Source organism: Rattus norvegicus, chromosome 2 (genome assembly GCF_036323735.1).
Source record: "Rattus norvegicus strain BN/NHsdMcwi chromosome 2, GRCr8, whole genome shotgun sequence".
Classification (NCBI taxonomy): Eukaryota; Metazoa; Chordata; class Mammalia; order Rodentia; family Muridae; genus Rattus; species Rattus norvegicus.
In genome coordinates, this window is record NC_086020.1 from 224,262,649 (window position 1) to 224,284,166 (window position 21,518).

The following is a 21,518-nucleotide window of genomic DNA, read 5'->3' on the forward strand; positions in this document are numbered from 1 at the left end:
CAGGCAGGATTTTTATTTACTCAAGAATTATAAAATGATGGGGAAAAGCCCAGGGTCTTAAACAAATTAACTGGGTTTAAACCCTGGTTCTGATTCTGAAGAGGATGTACTTAGTACTGATGGACTGGATGTCCCAGGAAGGTTGGTATCCAAGAGGGGCCTCCCCTTCTCTGAGGAAAAGGGGAGGGACTAATGAGGGGAGGGATTTGTAGGGGTGAGACTGGGAGGAGTGGAGGACACCATCAGGATGTAAAGTGAAGAAAGAAAGAAAGAAAGAAAGAAAGAAAGAAAGAAAGAAAGAAAGAAAGAAAGAAAGAAAGAAAGGAAGGAAGGAAGGAAGGAAGGAAGAAAGCCAGCCCCAATGTTTCCTTATCTTATTTTCCTCCGGTATGGAAAGAGGGCAGTAATAGCACTGCCTCCCACATCTGTGCCATGGTAACAGACAATGGCTGATATAGGGAGCCCTAGGTAAATGTTACCTCCTTTATTTTGTTTTGGGTGGTGCTACAGCTCAAACCCCAGGCCTCACTCATGCTGTGTAAGCACTCTGTCACTGAGTTAGGCCTCACCCCCTACTATTCTATAAAATTCATAAATTCCTTATCTAGTGACACTTATTAAGATTATTTAATGGGAAAGATCCAACTCGCAAGTTTTTATTTGAAAACTTCTCAGGAAATGTGTGGTCTGTGTCGAACTTAAAAGTGCTTTTCCACAAACGCTGAAAAATTTGATACTGAGGTTTAAAAACCAAGGAGTCATAAACTGCTGTGCGAAATTCTTAAGCCAAAACACATTATCAGCAGACTGTACTTTATAAAATAAAAAGTTTGACATAATTAACAAGTATGAACATTTACTTATTTCTCTTAAATTTAAAATCTAAATTTAAACCTGCTCAATTCTCTTCATCAGACAACCTTCAACATTTTGAATGTACAACTTAGCTCATGTTTTAGACACTTAACAAAGCAGCATTATTTGGTTACAAACCCCACTTTATTATAGTACAGATTTTTAAAAAGTTGCTTCTTCATAGATCATAGTCAATGACCTCTAATTAAAAGTCAAAGAAAGAAAAACAGCTTTTAGAGTTCATCCTATGTAATAATGTAGGATTATAATCCAGGGGCAATTAACCATGATTAAAATTAGCTATTGGCATACCAGAGCAAGAAATTTTTATGAAATAAGAAAAGTTTGGAAGTGAAATGCTTACTGAAATCTTAGTTATAGAAGAATATATAATCTCTCATAATCTCTCTGGAGATTCACAGAATTGTCTGTTGCTGTGAAGCCATAATGCTTGCAGCTAAATCTGATCTTGTGGTTAACAGGGAAGGACAGCATAAATATGTAAACATGCTGAAAATATCAGCAAGCCTGAAGAAAACAGTTTTATCAGCAAGTAAGACTTCTTTTATGATTACCAAACAAACTCCTGCATCCCATTCATGTCCATAGAAGAAACCAGAAAGTTACTTTGCATTAAAGGATAAAAACAACACATACCAGCTAACAATCTATAATACTGATTGACACCTGGGTAAGTCCCAGATGTTTTAATTCTGCTAAATTATTATTAATAAGGCCAAATAGATTATGTGTGCTTATTTCAAACCATGTGCTGTTGAAACAAAAGCTAGAAAGTGTAATAGGCTTAAAACAAAACTTTGTAGGTCCAAGACCACAAAGCTTTAGTTTTGTTTAAAGCGGGGAAATACATAGTATTCTTCCCACACCCCCTGCAACCCTCTGCCACATCCTATCTCCTCTTCCTTGACAGCCCACCCCTCCATGGACCCTTCCTAGTTTAATGGTGTTTTTTATTAATAACATAAAACGTTCAAACATCAACTTATTTTTGAAGTTAGGTCCCTTAAAATGATGCAACTAAAACAATTTCAATCGCAGTGTACGCTCCTCACAGTGCAGTTAACACTCATATAGCTTAAAGTTTGATCTATTAAATATGACAGCAAATCAGTTGTATTGTAACAGTTTATTCTCATGGCATTTCAAGACCATATTTTCATGTTTAAAATCACTTCTAGTTCTTGCTTTTTTAATTCTTTCCTCTAGAAAGCACGAGCGAAACGTGACAAAACCTTAAGCAGTAACGTGGCACGAGATACATTCGTCTATTTTTCTCTTACATTAAGGAATTTAATGTCACAAAGAATTTGGGGGTGGATATGGCGGGGGATGGGGTCGTGTAAATCCCAAATCAAAGTTGGAGAGGTTTGTGTTCCATTTTTTGAAGCCAAAGCAATTCTCACGCAAGCTTAAGTTTTCTGTTCGAGTTAATAATGGAAGATTTGAAACGCTGCTTTGATGGGGATAAGCAAATGTCCCCAAATGTGGCAAATCGTAAACTGTAAAACAGTATTTATGTACAGCGTCCAATCAGGAAGGGCTGCAACGGAAAGCGTGTCTTTGGGGAAAGTTAAACCGTGCTCCAAGTGGTCTCTTCCTTGCTCTTAACTCCAAACGATCACACAAACCCCCGCTACCAGGCAAAGCTGCCCTGTTGCTCTACCCACGTAGGAAGAAGACTAAAGGAATGGCTCGCAGACGAGTGGCCCACGTGTCCCTCAGCGGAACGGCGCGAAGCCTTCCATCTGCACCAACGCGAAAAGTCTGCGGTGAATGTGGGGCTGGAAAGACTTTCAAGGGCTGGGAGCCCTCACCGGTCCCACCTTGGCCCCCACGCCCAGCCCTGCCGACCTCTGAGGGCGAATGCGGTTCTCAGGAGGTGGCGGGGCCGAGCAGCCCGAGCGCCCTCTTTACCTGGTCGCAGGGGCGCGGCCAGGCAGGGAGGGCGCGGGAGCATGCGGGCGACGCGGGCCACCGCGCCTTCCCGCCCAGCTCGAGCCGGGATTCCGAAGCTACTTCTGGAAGCCGCGGCCTGAGGAGGAGCACTCGCTTCCAGCGAGGACCTGAGCTGGGGAAAGGGCGAAAATAAAGAAGAGGCAGTGTGTCTGCAAGTCCCCCTCCCAGTGTCATTCATAATGCGGCGGACCGGAAGGAGTTGTCTACGTCACTTCCTGCTGTCTCACTGGGAAACGTTCCCCTTCCGACCTGTTGCTGGAACCTTTGTTTCTCTCTTCTTAGGCTGGTTAGGGCGGGGACGGATTCGAAGAGAGCTACTGGGAACCGACCGAGTGCCGGGGCGGAGCGGTGAGTTGTGACGAGGGTCCCCGCTTCCTGGAGCCTCCGGGAGGCTCGAGACCCCGCGAGGGGCACCCGGAGTGGAGCTCCGTGGGGTGTTGGTCTCCTCCGTACTGGAGAGTAGACCTCATAATTTGCGGGTGGTTGCGTGACTCCGCCTACCGCTCCTCCTGTTTTGTAAGGACTGTGAGAGAAGGGTACTGAGGACTGTGGTCCCGGGGACTGGGACCGTGGAATTGCCTCAGACCTTTGACAAAGGGTTCCGGAGATCTCCCTGCAGCTCCTGTTTTACATCTCTTTTCTGGCCTCCTTGGAAAGGACTTTTAACTATTCGAGGCCGTCCTTGTGTTTTGATTCTGTCAAAGGACTCCCATTTCTAAGTATCTCCTGACTCTTTTTAGCTTCTCCAGCGCTTGGGTTTGTTTTGAAATTCGGGATCTTCTTGAGTTCCCAGACTTCCCCGAAGGCCAAGCATTCAGTGGAAAGGGGGAGGAAAAGTTAATTGGAAAGGATTACAAATCTTGCAGAGACAGGAATGGGATGGCGTCTCAGTGTTGTAATGAGAATGAGATAATAATTCTTGTATTGCATCCTCGTGAATAGTTACCTCACGCACTAGCAAGTGATCAACTTGGAAGTTTGTTTGAAACTAGCAGGCGGGGTGAAAGAGATCTGAGAGAAAGCATCTATGTAGCTAGGGGTGCTCAATTTTGTTTGGGGACATCACAGCAGCCTTGAAAAGGGCCATTTTGGCAAAAAAAACCAAACAAACAAACAAAAAAAAAAACCCAGTTAATTCAATAAATATTTAAAAACGCCTGTGAAATTCTACTTGCCCGGGAAATATCCCCCCCCTCACCCCACACAAACTCCTGCTCTCATGAGAGCTATAGCTATCCTCTACTGAGATTAATGAATTAAAGACAGACGAAAGAGTAGAAAGTGAATGTTGTAGGTCAGAACACTGTACAGATTCCTACCCATAAAAGAGATGACTGTCTTGCTTTTTTGAGTTTGGGGTTTGTTGGGACGAAAAGACAGTTGAATTCCATTCATGCCTTTTGGTGAAGTGATTAGAACTGTGTAGAGTGAAAGACAAGAGTATTGGACTTTGGTGAGTTAACCAAATAACAGTCTAGCCATTGTTTTCAGAGTAACAGAGAAATAAGAGGAAGTGAGAGAAAACCTGGAGATGCTAGTTGACAACAAACCATGGTGGCCGAAGAACAAATTGGCAGTGAAACTAAAGCAGGGAGCCCAGGACAGATCATTGGAAAGTAGTAACAACAGGAATGAGATGAGCCAGGGAAAGAAGGCTCAGAAAACAACTTAAATGTAAAAATACAAAGTATCTTTCATATATTTACTTGGTCTTAAAATAGGGTCTGCGACTCCTACTGAGAGAGTGGCTGGAGATAGAAGGTGACTTGTAAAAGGGAAGCTGGACTAGAAAAATAAAGGTTCAAGTGACTCCCCCCAGGTCATGTTCAGTATGGTACCAAGTTAAACCTGCCTTTTGCTCTTGTGGAAAGGGGTGGGCCAAAGAAAAGTCTGGGCTTGAAAGAGAAGTGTCTGACCGCTGGCAAAACGAAAATTGTTCAGAGCAGCAGCTCTCAAATTGCAAATTAAGTCTGGATTTCCTAGGTGGTTTGATAGAATGGTGGACTGGCCCCCAGGGTTTCTCTTCTGTAAAATAGGAAGTGGAAACCAAGGGTTTGCACATCTATAATGTTTGCAGAGGTACCTGTGCGCTTGTGCTGTTGATCCAAAAGAGATTTGTGGGATGAAAACACACCCAGAACCTGACTCTGAATATCTCATTTTTAGTCCATACAGGGGAATCTACAAAGAACTGAGAACTGAGTAGAAGGGAAATCTGTATCTTTTAGATTTCTGTTTGACTAAATTACCATGGTATAGTGTTTTCATAGGATTATGGGAAGAAGGCCTTAATGTATGAAGTGCAGCATTAATTAGGGGTGGAAAACGAGGAAAGGGTAAGTGCGTGGCAGTTTTAAAGAAAAACGTACTTGTTATGTCCAGAAAGATGGGGAGTGAATTGGCCATACAAACACCATAAGAGGGCTAACTGAGGCATGCCAAGATAGGACTGATAACTTGGAAGAGAATATGGCATCACGCTCAGCGGCACTTGTTTGGGTGCAGACGGGAGAAGGTGCCAAACAGAAGCATGTTTGCAAAGTAGGCAAAGCCAGAGAGCAGTGGGTAGGGATGGAGAACTGGAGGAGAGTTGCTGAATGGTGTGGACTAGAGTGAAAGCTGAACAGGAAGGGAACAGCATGCTGCCGTAAACAGAGGTGAGCAACACGGGGTCATTGTTCAGAGCTGGCAGTTGCAGCCTGACTTACATTTGCAGCAGATATTTCCTAGTGTGCCCCAGCCATTCACCCACCAGCACCATCGCTGCCACGTCACTAGGTCATCCATCGTGTTAAAGTAATAAATATTAATTTTTTACACTTTGTTTTACATTTTAAAAATAAACTCACGCTTAACATATTCTTTCATCTATCTTCCTGTTCTGTGTTTACATGCACATTTTAATGCCACCTACTCCTTCCGTTTGGTTTGAGAAAGAAGTTGGAAGGAGAGGGGAGGAATTAACCTTAACACCCCAAATATGTTCTTGAGTTAAGGCAGTGGAAAAGGAAGAGAATGGAAGATATAATTTGCAAAGGAGGAGGTTGTTGATTGTAGTCAAAGAGCGTGGTGTAGCTTTTGTACTTTAAAGAAGCCATGATGTATAAGGAGCAAAGGGAGATTGGAAGTTGATAGGTAGTTTAGAATAGTGGTCTCCAAACCTTTATTGCACACGCACCACCACCACCACCACCACCACCACCACCACCACCACCACCACCCACATTCCACCATGTGCAGACCTGGGTTTGAAAGATGTCAGTAATCATGTCAAGTCATTATAAAAAAACGAACTCTGAGGTTTCCATTCAAATATTGCTCTTACCAATTTTTGTAAACTTACACCATAGGCTACCTAATTTATAGGCATTTCATTTGTGCTGACAGAAATTCATAACAGTAGGAAATATGAAGCAGTGCTTCTGTCACTGTAAGTGATTGTGTAGGTAGGTGTGGGCTATTTGCTCAGTGTCCTGGAAACAGACTGCCCTGGGTTAAATAAACTGGTATGTAGCTACATAAATTTAGGTCATAGAGAGATTAGATGGTGTTGTCTTATAGAATCTGAAACAACATGTTTACCTCTTTAGTCACAGAAATTACATTAAATAATTTTTCCTCATCAGTACATTTTAAAATAATCCTCCTGAACCTATCATTCTTTGGAGCTAATACATGTAATGTATTTAAAGTAGCAATAGAGCCTATTTCATTTTCTTAAATTCTCACTAATATAACTCTAAGGTATGGTAATTCAGATAGATGATATTCTAGTAGAACGTAGGATTAGCAGTAATTTTTAATTATCAAATACTTTTTAAGAACTTATAAAGAGCCTAGAGAGAGAGTTGTCTGTGTCTGTCTGTCTGTCTGTGTCCTGTTGATCTTAGGAAGGTATGAAGAGAAGAATAGAAGGAATAAATAAAATCTATTTTCAGCCTGTGCTTTCATATGGCAAGATTCAATGTACAGCAAGTTTTAATGGTATTGTAAGCCCTTGAAAATGAGAGCTTACTGTGGAATTGGTGAGAGATCTTTAACTGTAGCCCTGTAGCTGTGTTTCATTACTATACCTTTAAACTTAAGGATAGAAGAGGATTTAAGACCTTAGTATATTGATCAAAGGATTGGAGACCAAGGGTATATTTTTATTTTAATAATTCCTTGCCTAGAAGGTATTTGTAAAAAGGACAGCCAAAAATAGAACCACATGATAACATTGGTATTAACTGGAGACAAAACTTGAGTGCTGAGAATTTTGCAGACCTTTGATGTGTGGCTCCGCTGTCTGGCCTGTCGTTTCAGCTTCTTAGTACGTCAAGTGTTGTCAGACCCAAGGGATCCATGCAGTTGGTAAGGATCATTGTTCAGAGACCTTGCTTTTGAGAAATAGCTTAATGTAAGAGATCCCTCCATCTAAACGTAATATAGTAAGACTACCACTAATATGCTTTCTGGGATATTAAAAATAGTAGAGAACTGAGGAGGAGGGAAAGTTGTAAAAGCTATACAGTGACTGCTATGTGGACCGGTTCTGTGATCCTATCCTTGTCTGCCCCTGCACTCCAGGACATGAAATCTCTATTTTTGTGGTAAAAATAGGATGTGAAAAGACACCTCCAAACTCCAGTGCAGAGGTGGGGCAGGAAGATCAAATTATCCAGTCTGAGCATATAGTGAGACCCTGTCTTAAAGTGTGGTGGGTGTAGACACCTAGAAAGTGGGTAACAGCCATTGTTTCAGAGTGGAGAAGGAAGTCAGTGATGCCAGTCCTTACTTTGCCTCTAATGACCTTTCAGATACTTTAACATATTAAAGCAAGAAGACAAACTGAATAAATGGTGGGATATACAGTTACTCACTGTCTGGATTACTCCCCTCCTGCTTTTCTTTTCTTCAGGTGCTTGCGATGGCTGCCACTGTGAACTTGGAACTCGATCCCATTTTTCTGAAAGCACTAGGTTTCTTACACTCGAAGAGTAAAGACTCCGCTGAAAAGCTGAAAACACTGCTCGATGAGTCTCTGGCTCGGGGCATCGACGCAAGTTACCGTCCAGCTCAAAAGGTACCCTCCCGAGTACAGAGTTTGGAAAGAGTGGGAGCTGTTCAGGGATGACAGCACATTGTCCTGAGACTCTGCCATGGTTGTCACTCCACGTGCTGTGTAAAAACACTTGCAATTTAACTTCCAGTTCTTTATAACTTTTTAATTAAGCTATTAGAGGTATTCAAACTTATTTCTAATTACCCTATAATGTTTTAAAGATAAAAATATAAATAACAGGGATTTTTTGACAAAATGAATTAAATATGGACAGACAATATAAGGGTAAAGGTCACGGATGACGGAAACCATTACAGAGTGCAGACCAGCACAAGAGAGTCGGGGTGATCAGTGGATCTGTGGTTGCGGTGGTTGTCCCCTTGACACACACACTAGGAGAACATCAGATAGTTGCTGCTTGTGTCTCAGTCTGTCTTAGTGCGGCCATGGTAGGAAACAGTGTTACATTGATTATAATATGGTATCTTGGTTTTTAATTGAAAATTGTTTAAATTATTACCTTTTGTGCTTGTTTCTTTCCCAGTCCTGGAGACTGAATATAGCACTTCCTACTTGCTAGTCTTGGCAGTAACAATAGACCCAGCTCTTCTGTATTTGAATAAAATGAAGGCAAGCTCTTAACCTTTTTATTTCACCCTTCAGGATGTGGAACCGCCCAAAATTTCAAGTACAAAATCGCTTTCTATTAAGCAAGAGCCCAAAACATCATCCAGCCTCCCTTCTGGCAGTAGTAACGGCAAAGTCCTCGCGGCTGAGAAGCTAAAGAAAGAAGCCGAGAAGAGACCTGCGGACAAAGTAAGCTTTGCTTTCAGTTTAGTTACGAGACGATAAACAGTTTTCATACGCAGGAAGACTGTCTCGTGTCTGCTTCTCTATGCAGCAGGGGGTGCAGTTACATCATGATCATTCAGTAAATATGTGTTCATAGTTGGAGAGGTTGAACTTTTAAAGAATGAGTAAAATCTAGAAAAGGATTTAACCGTGATTTGAGATAGTTGTCATCAAGGATTTGCACCGCGGGGAAAGTAATAAAGACTTTACTCCGTAACTCTGGCTGCAGTAGCTGCTGAGAAGTAAAACAAAGAACCCACGCGTGCCCAAACTTGATCTTGTCACAGGAGAAGGCGACAGGTGACAGGTGGTTTGTACTTAGCAACTAATAAAAAATATACTAAAAGGATGTTCAGTAGGCTTGCCCTCAGGTAGGCATATTATCCCCATGCGCTCTCACTAATCACTAGTAATCACTAATAATGGTGGTTATTAGTCTAATACATTGCTTTATCTTTGCGCTTCTGTATTTACACAGCTGTTACTATAGTGTGTATGTGCATCCTGTAGTTGTTCTCTTCACTCAACAGTGTTTTGTTTTTAAGTTTGCTTTACATTAATATATGTGTGAGAGCGTGAGCACATGTGCCGCAGGCGTATCTGGAAGGCAGAGAACAACTTGCAGGAGTCAGGTCTCGCATTCCAGCCAGGGTGTCTTGGGGATTGAACTCAGGTCATCAGCTTGGTAGCAAGCACATTCATCCACCAAGGAAGGTCTGGGGCCAAACTGTTTTTCAAATTTATGTTGGTATATGTCGGCCTTAGTGTGTTTTTGTTTTTGTTTGTTTGCTTGCTTGCTTTTTGTTTTTTACCATTTGTTTGCTACCATTAACATTGATTCTATGAATAAATAAATTTACCAGCTTCAGTGAGCTATTCATATATTTCTCTGACCATGTAATTTTTGTAAGTTATATACTAATAGTGGATGTGAAGATAATTATATTTTTATCATTACTATAACCAAATTGCTATCCAAAATTATTATAAAAATTTACACCTTTACCAATAAAGTTTAAAATTTCTAAGTTCTCTATGTAGTTTCAGGATTTAATTTTTGTGAATCCAACAGATTTAACTATAGCTTTTATACCTTAAAATTGCCAGAATTAGCTTTGAAGGAAATACGGTAATGTACTAAGTATAGATAGGAACAGAGCTCATTATTTACTTTTTCAATATAGTTTGAATAACTAGTCACAATTAAAGTGGTTTTTGCATATAGTTTATATATATATGTGTGTGTTCCTGTGTATGTGTGCTCATGTATATAGGCAGTGTATGCATATTTACATGTGTGTAGATGCGCAAAGCCAACAGTAAATATTCCATGCATTTAGTATCTACTCTATTTACTGAGGCAGGGTCTCTCGCTGACCCCAGATATCACTCGTTCAAGCTAATGTAGTTAGCTGGCCAGGTGCTGCCTTCGTGCCTGCTCTGATGTGGGTTTTAGGGATCCAAACCCTGGTTCTTCATGCTGGCACAGCAGGCACCTTACTCAGTCAGCAATGGTCCACACCCCTAAAGTTTTGGTTTGTTAAGGTTGTTTTAAATAACCATATTAATCCAAACATCTTAAATAAGAGAAAAAATTGAATTTCAGAATTCTTTAATATGGATAATACAAAGAAGAATACAGATATTAATTATACTATTCTAATTTATTTACATCTTGCTACTTTATCATACTAATTGCCAACTACCTTACTTAATTTTTTTAAGAACATGAGTACTGTATTTATATAATTTCTCCCCCTTCCTTTCCCCCCGTTACTACTCCCATGAGTCCAACTCAAATTATAGTTAAGATTCTTCTTCTGGTCTTCACAGTGTACACTCTCCCTGTCCGTGTGAAGTGTCTGTAAAGTGACTTTGCTATATGTTGCCCCTCATTCCCCTCAGTGATTTAGACTGTGTCATGTTACTTTCACGATCATTCAACATCTCATTCTTTTCATAGATGAAAGATGCCACTGAAGGAGTTGATGTTCCAAAGAAACCTAGATTGGAGAAACCAGAGACACGATCCTCTCCCATCACTGTCCAGACCAGCAAGGACTTAGCTATGGCTGACCTCTCCAGCTTTGAAGAGACCAGTGCTGATGACTTTGCCATGGAGATGGGATTGGCCTGTGTTGTCTGTAGGTAGGTTAAACACCTTATCACAGAATGGTTTGTTTCTTTAGAAGGGGCAAATACTCTCCTCCTACTCTGTTTATTCCTGCCACCCCCCAACCCCAAATTCAAATAATGTTTGGGAATTTTGTATTTATTATGTGGTGTGAGGAACAAGTAAGTAGACTGCAGCTTGTAAACTGCACATCTAATACCTGAGTACCCTGAGTACTCCATCAGCCAGCTCATCTCTCAGACCTAATACCTGAGTACTCTGTCAGCCAGCTCATCTCTCAGACCTAATACCTGAGTACTCCATCAGCCAGCTCATCTCTCAGACCTAATACCTGAGTACTCCATCAGCCAGCTCATCTCTCAGACCTAATACCTGAGTACTCCATCAGCCAGCTCATCTCTCAGACCTAATACCTGAGTACTCCATCAGCCAGCTCATCTCTCAGACCTAATACCTGAGTACTCCATCAGCCAGCTCATCTCTCAGACCTAATACCTGAGTACTCCCATCAGCCAGCTCATCTCTCAGACCTAATACCTGAGTACTCCATCAGCCAGCTCATCTCTCAGACCTAATACCTGAGTACTCCATCAGCCAGCTCATCTCTCAGACCTAATACCTGAGTACTCCATCAGCCAGCTCATCTCTCAGACCTAATACCTGAGTACTCCATCAGCCAGCTCATCTCTCAGACCTAATACCTGAGTACTCCATCAGCCAGCTCATCTCTCAGACCTAATACCTGAGTACTCCGTCAGCCAGTTCATCTCTCAGACCTAATACCTGAGTACTCCGTCAGCCAGCTCATCTCTCAGACCTAATACCTGAGTACTCTGTCAGCCAGCTCATCTCTCAGACCTAATACCTGAGTACTCCGTCAGCCAGCTCATCTCTCAGACCTAATACCTGAGTACTCCGTCAGCCAGCTCATCTCTCAGACCTAATACCTGAGTACTCCGTCAGCCAGCTCATCTCTCAGACCTAATACCTGAGTACTCCGTCAGCCAGCTCATCTCTTCTTTATCTGTTACGTTACAGTAGCAATCTCTGCGTTCTTGACTCCTAGAGGAAGTGTAATGCGTTTTTTAAAGTGAGGAAGAATCTAACAGAAACGTCAGTTTCATCTTTTTTTAAAGCTCTCTTTGTTGCTTTTTCTTTTGTCTGAATTGCTGATGACACTTAAAAAAAATAAACTAGTACTTGTCATTTCTCAACACCACTACATCTTTTCCTAAGAATAGTGAAAATGAATGTAGGCCGTCTTGAGAGACATTTTAAAACTAGCACGCATGTAATTCTGTTTAGTAGAAGATCCTTTGGGGTTTTTTGTTTTGTTGTTTTGTTTTTCATAAGTAATTTTTGTGGCTATTCTAATAAAAATGTTAACTTCTACTATTCTAGTATATTAGAACTAAGGAAATACATGCTTTGGGAGCCTTACAGAAAATGACTTGAGTGGCTTCTGCATAAAACTGTTTGTTCCCACATATTTTGTATTTTTATCCCAATCTGCTATGGAATGAGCACCTTGAAATCAATATTGTAAAAGTACTAACAGGGAGAGACTTAGTGACTGTATTTAATGAATATTATAAAAGTGCTAACAGGGAGAGACTTAGTGACTGTATTTACTGAATATTGTAAAAGTGCTAACAGGGAGAGACTTAGTGACTGTATTTCCTTTTGTCAGGCAAGGCACATGTTGTAATACGCGAAGCCTCTGGTGATCACTGTCCTGTGCTGTGGGCATGTACACCTCTTTTTATACAGCTGCTGTAACATTCTGTTCAGATTTATATACATTGATCAGATTTATACCAAACACCTTGTATTAATTAGAATAAATGATTAGAGTAGGTTCTTGTCTTTAGGTAACATTTGGTTTTTTTGTTTGGTTTGGTTTGTTTTTTTAACTAAGTTTTATGAGACAGATCCTTACTATATAACTCAGCCTGGCCTAGAACACAATATCTAGCCTAGGCTATGCTTAGTAAACTCACAGTGATGCCCTTCTCTCAGTCACGCGTATGCTGGAGTGACAAGTGTGAGTGTCCACACTCAGCTTACCTAACTTATCAGTGATGAAGACCAAACACTCGTAGTCACCACCTATGAAGGGATGTGGTAGAGAGTCTAAGAAAGCGCCATCGTTAGTATAGTCAGAGTATACAACCTTTTGAGAAATAGAAAAGAATAGCAATGATAAATGACTAAAAATAGAATTAAACTTAATTTAAGTGTTGTAACTATTGACTAAGTATAATCTATCAGAAATGAAGATCTTGTGTGGGCTTTATACTAGGGTTTGCCATTCTTCTTACTGTGGATTTATTTTTCTGAGTTTCTTCTCTTCAACATAACAAAGTACCAGAAGAATGTCAAAATAGCTTGAAATTGTATGCTGAAGAAACTGACGTGTTTAATGCACTGTTTTTCTTAGACAAATGACGGTGGCATCTGGAAACCAATTGGTTGAATGTCAAGAGTGTCACAACCTCTACCACCAAGACTGTCATAAGCCCCAAGTGACAGACAAAGAGGTCAATGACCCTCGCCTGGTGTGGTATTGTGCCCGATGCACCAGACAAATGAAGAGAATGGTAAGAATCATACTTTACATTTTAACTACCGTCTGATGCTCTTCTGTCGATACATGATTTCAAAATGAAAATTAGGACATTTAGCATACTGAAAATAGTACTGAAAAGTAAGCTAAGAGTCAAGTGTTTGCATATATACTATCTTATAGATTTGTGTTGCTGTGCCCAAAGACCAGACACATTATACACGTCCTCCTCCATTCACCTTTAGCCTACCCTAATTTAAAGAAACAGGATTGAAGACACATAGAACAATGTGTTTTTCAAACATGACACTGTCATTACAAACATTTTGTAACACCATGAAACACAAGTTGTGAGAGGCCACAGATGTTCAGAGGTCACAGATGTGTAGAGGCCTGTGTCTGTCTCTCTTCCCGCCTGTGTGTCTGTCTGTCTTCCTGCCTGTGTGCCCATATTCATCAGCTTTCCCTTCTCATTGGCACTGTGTGGCTTTTATCTCATTCTCACAATGTCCTTCCCTTGGTGTGTTTACACTAATTACTTATACTAAGACTTCACAATGTTATTAATTTAAAATTTAAATAAATAATTTTATTTTATAAATTTATTTTAAAGAAACCAAGAAGTGGCTATCTACTACAGTGGTTTGTCATTTCTTCCTTGAGTGTCACTTCCTATGTCTTAGATTAAGAAGTCTTAATAGAAGCATCTTTTTGTCTGATATTCAAATGAATTCCTGTATGTTTGACCATATATTTTTTTAAGATCTAAATTTCTCAAAGTAAAAGTCAGGAGGTCCATTTTGTTTAATAGGATAAAGCAGAAATTAAATGCTTTATTCTGTCAAAAATAGTAAAAGTTTATTAGTGTATTTTCTTTTTCTTTGTAACAAGAAAAAAATCTCTGTATTTAATTTTTTAATTTTTTAGTTTCTTACTAAAATTAGCTCTTCAAGACTACAACCAAAATTATCTCAGATGAGCATTTGTTATACAGCAGACTTTTCCTCAGTAGATGGAGTTCACGCACATGCAAGGCAGGCACACATGCACATCCAGCACACACCTGCTTGAACTCACACAACTATTCACTCTAGAAATGACCAAAGGCGTCACTGTACGAATGTGCAGTTGGTGAATGAATGAGGTTTTATTGGGGTTACTAACAGGAACATTGGCGAGGCCACTGTGAGGGACGAGGCAAAACAGCTCCCTTACCAGCAACACGGTGACGACCCCTGGATCCTGCCCCACAGCTTGAAGGCTCTGTGCAGTCCGAGGGTCAGTCTCCATCCCACCAACAGCTCACCTGCCTCTGTGCTGCGGGGCGGGCTCAGGGCGCCTGCTCGACCAGCACTTGAGTATGAGTTCCCTCCTGAGGCTCGTGAGCCTCCCCTCCTCCTGCCAGTCTGAAGGGGATGTTGCACTTCAGAAGGGCACCACACACAGCAGCATGATACATTCCATAGCACGACAGCCACCAAAAATGGATAATTTTAAAAGAAATAACTTGTGAAAGACCTAAACTTCGAAAATATTTAAATTATTATTTCACCATGATTCTTTCATTGACCAAAGTTAAATGCTATTTCCCCAAGGTTTTCTTCCCTTATTTTTTAAGTTAACTTACATCAATCTATGTACATGATTTTAATTCCTTTGTACATGATCCTTTAAATTTAATATCCTTAAATTAAAATTCTTTTCTACTTTAGATCTCCCTGGCAGTTGCCTGACCTAGAAGTTATGCTTGATGTCTTTCATGGTTCTCGCAGCTTTGTATAAACTTAATTGGGCACAGGGCATGTATTCCTCACGTCCATTCACTTCGGTCTTGCTACCCTATTCTGCAGGCCTCTCAGTACTGGTCTATTGCAGTGGCCTGTGAGGTCTCTTCACTTCCTCCCATCTGTTGTGCTCACTATAATGTTTATATTTATTAATCTAGGGGTGTGTGTGTGTGTGTGTGTGTGTGTGTGTGTGTGTGTGTGTGTGTGTATAAAATGAGGTTGTGCCACTTTAAAGCAAGTATATGGTCCCTCTGTTTCACCCATGTCTGCCTTCTAAGTCATCTTTTCCTGCTTCACCAAGCACAGAGGAATGCTGCTTACTGGCTTCCTTTCCAGTTCATGTGCAGCTGACTTTCTAATGTAGCCAGACCCTCCTGCTTAGGGATGGTGCTGCCCACCCTGGCCTGGGCCCTTCCATATCAAATCATTAATCCAGACAGTCTGTCCTGGGAATTCTCAGTCGAGGGTTCCTGTTCCCAAGTGACTGCAGGTTGTGTCAATTTGACAATAACAGCACAGTAATGTTTTCTTTTGTTATTTTTTGAGGTACAGACGATCAAAGCCAGGTCCTTGCATATGCTACATAATAGTAACTACATCATCAGCACTTAACATTATGAGATCCTAGGTTAAGCTCTTACATAACCACAAACGCACAGGAGAAAGGAGTGAGGCATTCGTGTTGTACCTGAAGTCACACAGCTGGGGAAGTAATGAGCAGGGGTCAGCCCTGGTTCTGTGTGGCACTAAAAACTGTTTCAGTCATGGCTCCATAGCACTTACATAGCTAGGATTGTTCATACCTTAAACACTAAGAATCTGAAAAGGGATTAAAATGTATAGGAAATTTAGTAGCATGCTTGGTCAAGTAGTTATTGATCCAAATAAAAATGCTTGGGAAGAATAAATAAAATTCTTAGTGAATAACATGGAAATTAATATTTATAAACTTTCCAAGGATTTGATTCACTAGTATGAAAAACCTCGAAAATTTGTTATTAATCCATGAATAATTCTTCCCTTTTAATTCAGTGCTTAAAACCATGTAAATTACCTGAGTTGTAATTTTTACTTTATTTTTTTAATCTATTTTTAAATTAATTTTAACTCCTCAGTAACTTAAAAACTTATACCTGAACCCCGAGAACGAATACTTCAGACTTTGGCTAACCATAAAAAGTAATGAGTACACTGTTTAATGAGTGATGCTCATTGGAAGCTTCCGTGACTGTCCCCTGGTTCTGTGAGCTCAGCATCTATGTATTCTGCCCATTCTGCAGTGAAAATATTTGTTGGGGGAAAAGGACATGAAAGCATCAGTGCAAAGCAAGGACGGGCTTGTTTCCCTGCTATGATTTCAGTATTCGATATTTCAATAGAACATTTGCATGGCATTTACATTTAAAAACTTAGAGATGAGTTATTGTCTACAGAGGTCTTCTATAAATACAGTGTTTCCCCTAGTGCTGTAGATGGAACTCTGGGGCGTTACATGCTAAGTAGGCTTTATAGCTGAGCAATATCCCCCAACCTTTAAGAGTACTTTGTATGAGAGGGGGTGGGTGTGAGAGAGACACACACAAACATACAGAGGCAGAGGGAGAGACAGACAGAGACAGAGAATGAATTTGATGGAGATGGTTCTGTCCCTCTCCCTTTACCTAGGTTTCAGGAAGTAATCTCAGGACACAGCCTTGTGTGGCAAGCTTCTTGACTCAATGAGCCCCAACCCTTAGTGGATTTGCTTCTCTTGTTTGTGTACTTGCTTTTGAGACAAGGTCTCTATTTGTATCCCTAGCTGTTTTGGAACTCACTGGGTAGACCAGGCTGGCATTGAGATCCCAGAGATCCCTTCTACCTTCCATAAGTTTTTAAGACAAGGTCTTAGTGTAGAAATCAGGTAGCCCAGGCTATCCCTAAACTCGGTATCTTCTTCATTAGCCTCCTGAGAACTAGAGACAGATGTCACTAGGCCCACATACTATGCCAGTTATAGCTAAGGCACTTGATTGAACATCCACAGACTTTGGTATTTACCAGAGGTTCTGAAGCCCATCCTGCATAGATAACAAAGGGTAGCTGTTCCGTAGTTTAGGGTTTTCCTTTATTGAAAACAGAGGGTTATCTTGTTAAAATAGTATTTAACCAACTCTAATTTGCATAATTGATGGTATCATTAATCTTTAGAAACTAATAAAATCTGTAAAACTATATGTTGATAATTTTTTTGATATTTCAGTATCATCACAATATTTTTTGAGAACTGTTGTTACTACTCAATGTTTATAGTTCTTTAATATACTTTGAATTTTATGTTATTCAATAAAAATTTATATGTATAATTTTCCATTGTTTTTTATAGGCTCAGAAAACTCAGAAGCCACCACAGAAACCGGCACCCACTGTTGTTTCTGTGGCTCCGACTGTCAAGGATCCATTAGTTAAGAAGCCAGAAACCAAACTTAAACAAGAGACAACCTTCCTAGCATTCAAGAGAACTGAAGTTAAGGTAAAGTGTGTTTGTTTAAACATTAAACCTCAGTGTGGCTGACTGAAGGGTAGGCTCTCGGAAAAAGTTTGGTGAGAAACTTTATTATTTGACTGACGTTGGAAGTGAAGACCATTAATTATTAATTAGACAGGAAGGGACCAGTTACATCAGGATTTACTTTCTACACTGAGGTATGAGGTAGTACGAGGTTCCCACGTCTGTGCTGTCCGTGTCTGTGTCCTGGTCCTGTTCTGCGCCATCTGTGGGGCATAGGCCACAGCAGTCATTAGAGCCCAGTGCCTAGCACATCCACTTGCTTTCCTGTTTGTCCTTCATTGCACACTGCTCTTGTAGTTGCTTTAAAGACGTTCTCTTCGGCGGAGATTGATGAATGCTCGCCACGGCAGATGGTTTGATGTTTGATAGAAAGGAAAGGAGAAAAATGGATTTTTCAAACTGAAAATTAAGCTTGCCACACTGTGTTTCTTTGCTTTCATGTTCTGTGTGTGTCACCAGCAGTGTCTGTCCCAGGAACCTATGTTTTGTAAGATGGTTTCCTAATCAGGATATAATGAAATTATTATATGATGATATTATAAAAATGTGTGACTTTTCAGAACATGTGAACAAAAATTTCAATTTCTCTTATCAATAAAGGCCCCAAAGCACACTTTGATTACTTTTCTGGTGCTTAAAAGTGCTCATATACAGACTATTGAAGGAACTAAATCTGATTCTCTTCTGTGGTTTGTGACTGAATCTAAAGGCAGTTCCCAAAAAGAATTTTATATATTTTCTTTGGAGTCATTAAAACAGTGTGGCATTCAGGAACTGCATGTTGTGTAGCAGTCTCCCTGACTACAGAAACTCCCGTGTGTTTTCCAATTCAGCTTCGCAAGAACCTAATTTTGTTGTATTGTCCACATTATCCACATTGTTGCTTCTTTATATACAAGTAAACATTATATTCAAAGATACACAGGTGTTGATTATATTTGGCTCTACTGTAAAACTTGTATTTTTTATTTTTGTTTTTAGCCGTCCACAGTTATTTCTGGAAATTCTTCTAGTAACAACGTGTCCTCTTCAGTAACTAGTGGCCTAACTGGATGGGCAGCTTTTGCGGCCAAAACTTCTTCAGCTGGTCCATCAACAGCAAAATTGAATTCAACAGCGCAAAACAGTAGTGGAAAACCTGCTGCCTCATCTGCTAGCCAGAAGCCTGTGGGTTTGACTGGTCTGGCAACGTCATCCAAAGGTGGAATAGGTTCCAAAATAGGTTCTAGTAACAGCACTAGCCCCTCTGTCCCGTTGAAACCGCTTCCTCCTCTAACCTTAGGCAAGACTGGCCTGAGTCGCTCAGTTAGTTGTGACAACGTCAGCAAAGTGGGACTTCCTAGCCCTAGTAGTTTAGTTCCTGGAGGCAGCAGCCAATTGAGTGGGAATGGAAATAGTGCCACAGCTGGGCCCACTGGAAGCATCACCAGCAAAACCACATCAGAGACCAGCAGCAGCACCTCAGCGTCTCTTAAAGGTCCAACTTCCCAGGAATCTCAGCTCAACGCAATGAAACGATTACAGATGGTCAAGAAGAAAGCTGCCCAAAAGAAACTCAAGAAGTAATATGGGCAGATAGGTTTTTATATCCTATTACTATAAAAAATTAAAATCTTTACTGGGACAAAAGATGTAACATACTGTAACTTAATAAAACTCTTGATCAAATCTCTATTGTTTGTTACATTAAAATGCTAATATTTAGCCAAACTTGGATCTATTTATTTCAGTCTATTTAGCATTTTTAGTTTCCATAGTGTGTGAAAACAGTGATTATAATGACTGGTGACGAGAGCTTCAGAAAATTGATGGCACATGCAAATGTAAAGAAATGGCTCTCCTGGTACCTTATGGGTGGCAGGGACCACTCAGGAGAAAATGTCCCAGTGTTTTATAGTATCTGAAATGTTCAATGTCAGTCATTGCCCTTGTGTCAGCTGATCTCTCTCTCCAATTACTTCCTCTTTTATCAAAATTAATTTTGAGAAGTGATTTCCCGTAGCTCTCAATCATGTCTTTAGCTCTCAATCACCCCTTATCAGTTACTTAGGGAGTTATTTCTTCCAGTAGATTATGAATGCTCATGTCTGCTTAATACTTTCTCACGTTCCCCACTTCCCATACCTGACCAGTATGTGGATATGTGCACATATGTACATTTAATAAATGCTGACTGGACTCATCCTGGTTGCACATTCTGAGAATTAAGAAGAGTATCCATTTCCAAGAGGTTTTGCAGATGGGAATTTATGACTAGTTTATACACCTTCCAGTGAAAGGACAGGCTGTTTTTAATACTTCAAGAATGTAATAACATTTTAATGTGGCTTAATTATCTTTGTATGAAAGAAGCTCCTACCAAATTCTTGAGATTTCTATAAGAAAGTGTTCATGTTTTGAATATTGTTAGGATATGGATTGTCTCCTAAGGTTTCATGTGTTAGAAGCATGATCCCCAGTACAGTTGGAGTTGGTGGTTGACAGGGGGAGCCTGTTCGGGGGTCAGAATGCCCTTGGGAAGGATTAATTAGTTCTCATGTGCCCACTGACTAATTTGGGCAAGAGTGGGGTTATAAAAGGCTATCCCAGAGTTGACTCTTGGGTTACTGTCTTACGGCAAAATCTCTCCTCTGAACTGTTGCCATGATGCAAACCTATATGAGGTTGCATCCAGATCATTGTCTTGTAAGCTAACGAATTAGCCATTAGTTTACATATATATCCCAACAGAGAACAGAATGCTTTCCGTATCTGACCAATAAATGTACTACAGCAAAATGGCATCCTTTCTTTTTTACAATCAATGAATACCTCATTTTTTCCCAAAACTGAATCTTGTGATTTCCTATATTCGTTGAGTTGAATTGTTTTAAATCTAATCTCAATGTGTCTTTTTCCCTAGGTTTTCTAACATCATTATCCTAAAATAAATTGATAATTGTTGTAAAGTTAAAATTAATTAACTTTTAAATTAAGTGTGATCTTTTTCTATGGAAATATTTTAAACTGTAAAATAGTGGCATTAAATTGTTCACAATAAATTAGAAGCCAATATTGAAATAAATTGAAAATTTAGAGATGGAATAAATATCTATTTATATACATAAAAAAAGCTGCCTGTAGATGTTTTTGTTTTGTGAAACTCCTTTCTGTTGATAAACCCTGGTTTGGTATAAATTCCAAATCCCCTTTATAAAGAGTTCAGAAGAGTTTGTTGTTTATAGTTCAAGTACAATTTTGACTTAACAAAATGACCTGACACCAGTTTACATCAACAGCTATTACGGTTATTGTAATTCACTTCCTTGAAGCCATTAGAGAAATAATGCTTAGTACAGATTACACATTGAAGTAAAAAATTTTAATCCCATCACAGAAAGTGTGCTGGGTCTGAGAAACAATTGTCTTGACATTTGTGGCACTAGTCAGAAATTTTAATAAGTTTAGGAAGTAATTTATCTTTCAGTGAATATGATTCTTTGTATAGGTGTGTGTGTCTGTGTATGTATGTGTGTAAGAGAATAATTTTGGTGTTTTTAAGATACATATTTGATATTAGAAATTATCTGAAATAGCTCTTAGGCCTTTATTTTTTCCTCATCAAGTGTGCTACATGAAGCAGTTATGAAAGCAGCAACAGTATGTTTTTGTTTGGCTATGTATAACAAGGATTTGTAACACTTAGGTTATGTGAGCCATAGAGAGCTTGTTTTTTTCTTGAATAGCATTGAAGTCTACAGCTCTCCGTGTTGGCG

The 21,518-nt window shown here is 40.0% G+C and overlaps 2 protein-coding genes across 13 annotated transcripts in view; one reads left to right on the plus strand and one right to left on the minus strand.

Moving 5' to 3' along the window:
- Positions 1–6,095, minus strand: part of Gstcd (glutathione S-transferase, C-terminal domain containing) — a 94,980-nt gene extending 88,885 nt beyond the window's left edge. For 4 of the 11 annotated variants that reach the window (XM_039102457.2, XM_039102458.2, XM_039102460.2 and 1 more), the window contains exon 1: positions 3,082–3,219. The gene's annotated coding sequence lies outside the window, so the exon portion shown is untranslated. Of the gene's footprint in view, positions 1–1,219; positions 3,034–3,081; positions 3,254–6,074 lie in introns of those variants that run through there. The other 7 variants (XM_063281958.1, NM_001395013.1, NM_001395012.1 and 4 more) reach the window with 7 other exon arrangements.
- Ints12 (integrator complex subunit 12) lies at positions 3,139–20,875 on the plus strand. Of its 2 annotated transcripts, none has more exons than NM_001007640.2 (7): positions 3,139–3,180; positions 7,733–7,897; positions 8,540–8,692; positions 10,692–10,876; positions 13,303–13,462; positions 17,578–17,724; positions 18,745–20,875. In NM_001007640.2, the coding sequence occupies exons 2-7, from the start codon at positions 7,742–7,744 to the stop codon at positions 19,327–19,329; spliced, it is 1,386 nt and encodes a 461-aa protein (NP_001007641.1). In that variant the 5' UTR covers positions 3,139–3,180; positions 7,733–7,741; the 3' UTR covers positions 19,330–20,875. The 2 variants fall into 2 exon arrangements, with proteins under 2 accessions (NP_001007641.1, XP_006233382.1); XM_006233320.5 differs by lacking the exon at positions 3,139–3,180 and adding an exon at positions 6,113–7,185 and having other exon boundaries at positions 18,745–19,473.
- The last annotated feature ends 643 nt before the right edge of the window (positions 20,876–21,518 follow it).